Raw genomic sequence first — 1,266 nt, forward strand, 5'->3', positions numbered from 1 at the left:
AGCAGATGACAACGTTTCTCTAAAAGAAATGGAAAAACTTTCAAAATACAAAGACCTGGAAATAGAGATAACTCGAATGTGGAATCTACAAACAGAAACAATTCCTATCATAGTAGGTGCCTTAGGTATAATAAAAAAATATTCAGGCAAATACATAACAAAAACACCAGGACTTACAAATATATATAACATACAGAAAATTGCACTACTGGGTACTGCACACATTCTACGCAAAACACTTTCAATACAGTAAACATAAGAGCACCACAGCAAACCACAGCACATACCCAAGGCGCACAGAGCTGCGCTCGGTAGTGAAGTGAAAGCACGTTATAAAAATAAAACTACTGAATAATAATAATAATAATAATAATATATAACTACCTTGAATTCATTAGCAGCTATCTGTGTACAGACCAACGTCTTGGGCTGCAACACCCGTAGATCACCAAAATGATTGGGGAAGCAAATCAACGCACCCAACAGAGCTACAGCTTCAGTTTTGGGTGCCTGTGAAAGATGGTAGAGACAACATGAGAGTTAATATGAAGAGAAACAAGAAAATATACATGAGAGTATGTGCATGGCAGTTTAATAAGTGTGTGTGCCTAGAAGTATGAAAGAGTACATAAGTGTGAGTATGCATATGCACACATGTATAAATGTATATTTACAGCAAAAATAAGTAGACTGATACATGTGCATAGCAACTAAAACCATAATGTTGAACCTTAAGGCTTCAGTACTAATGAGCGTACTTATTTTAGTAGAAGATGAGGTTAAATACTGTGTAGTAATCCTTGACACCACACACACACATATAAATGTTAATGACCTGTAAGGACACATTATTTAGTTATGCAACCATAATATACTACAAATTGTATTAAACATTTTTATAAGTCAATACTGTGTTAGCAGTGCTATCACATCACTTTTTAAGGTTATCTCTTTTACTCTTTTACTTGTTTCAGTCATTTGACTGCGGCCATGCTGGAGCACCGCCTTTAGTCGCGCAAATCGACCCCAGGACTTATTCTTTGTAAGCCTAATACTTATTCTATCGGTCTCTTTTGCCAAACCACTAAGTTACAGGGATGTAAACACACCAGCATCGTTTGTCAAGCGATGTTGGGGGGACAAACACAGACACACAAACACACACACATATATATCATCATCATCATCGTTTAACGTCCGCTTTCCATGCTAGCATGGGTTGGACTTGACTATATATACATATATATATATATATATATATATATA

The 1,266-nt window shown here is 35.9% G+C and overlaps 1 protein-coding gene across 1 annotated transcript in view; it reads right to left on the minus strand.

The window, feature by feature from the left end:
- LOC106883134 (ral GTPase-activating protein subunit alpha-1) overlaps nucleotides 1-1,266 on the minus strand; it is a 294,566-nt gene that overhangs the window by 177,430 nt on the left and 115,870 nt on the right. Inside the window, exon 27 of the mRNA XM_052971984.1 lies at nucleotides 385-510. Within this exon, the coding sequence (XP_052827944.1) occupies nucleotides 385-510 (126 nt within the window). The remainder of the gene's footprint in view (nucleotides 1-384; nucleotides 511-1,266) is intronic.

Source organism: Octopus bimaculoides, chromosome 11 (assembly GCF_001194135.2).
Source record: "Octopus bimaculoides isolate UCB-OBI-ISO-001 chromosome 11, ASM119413v2, whole genome shotgun sequence".
In the NCBI taxonomy this organism is placed as follows: Eukaryota; Metazoa; Mollusca; class Cephalopoda; order Octopoda; family Octopodidae; genus Octopus; species Octopus bimaculoides.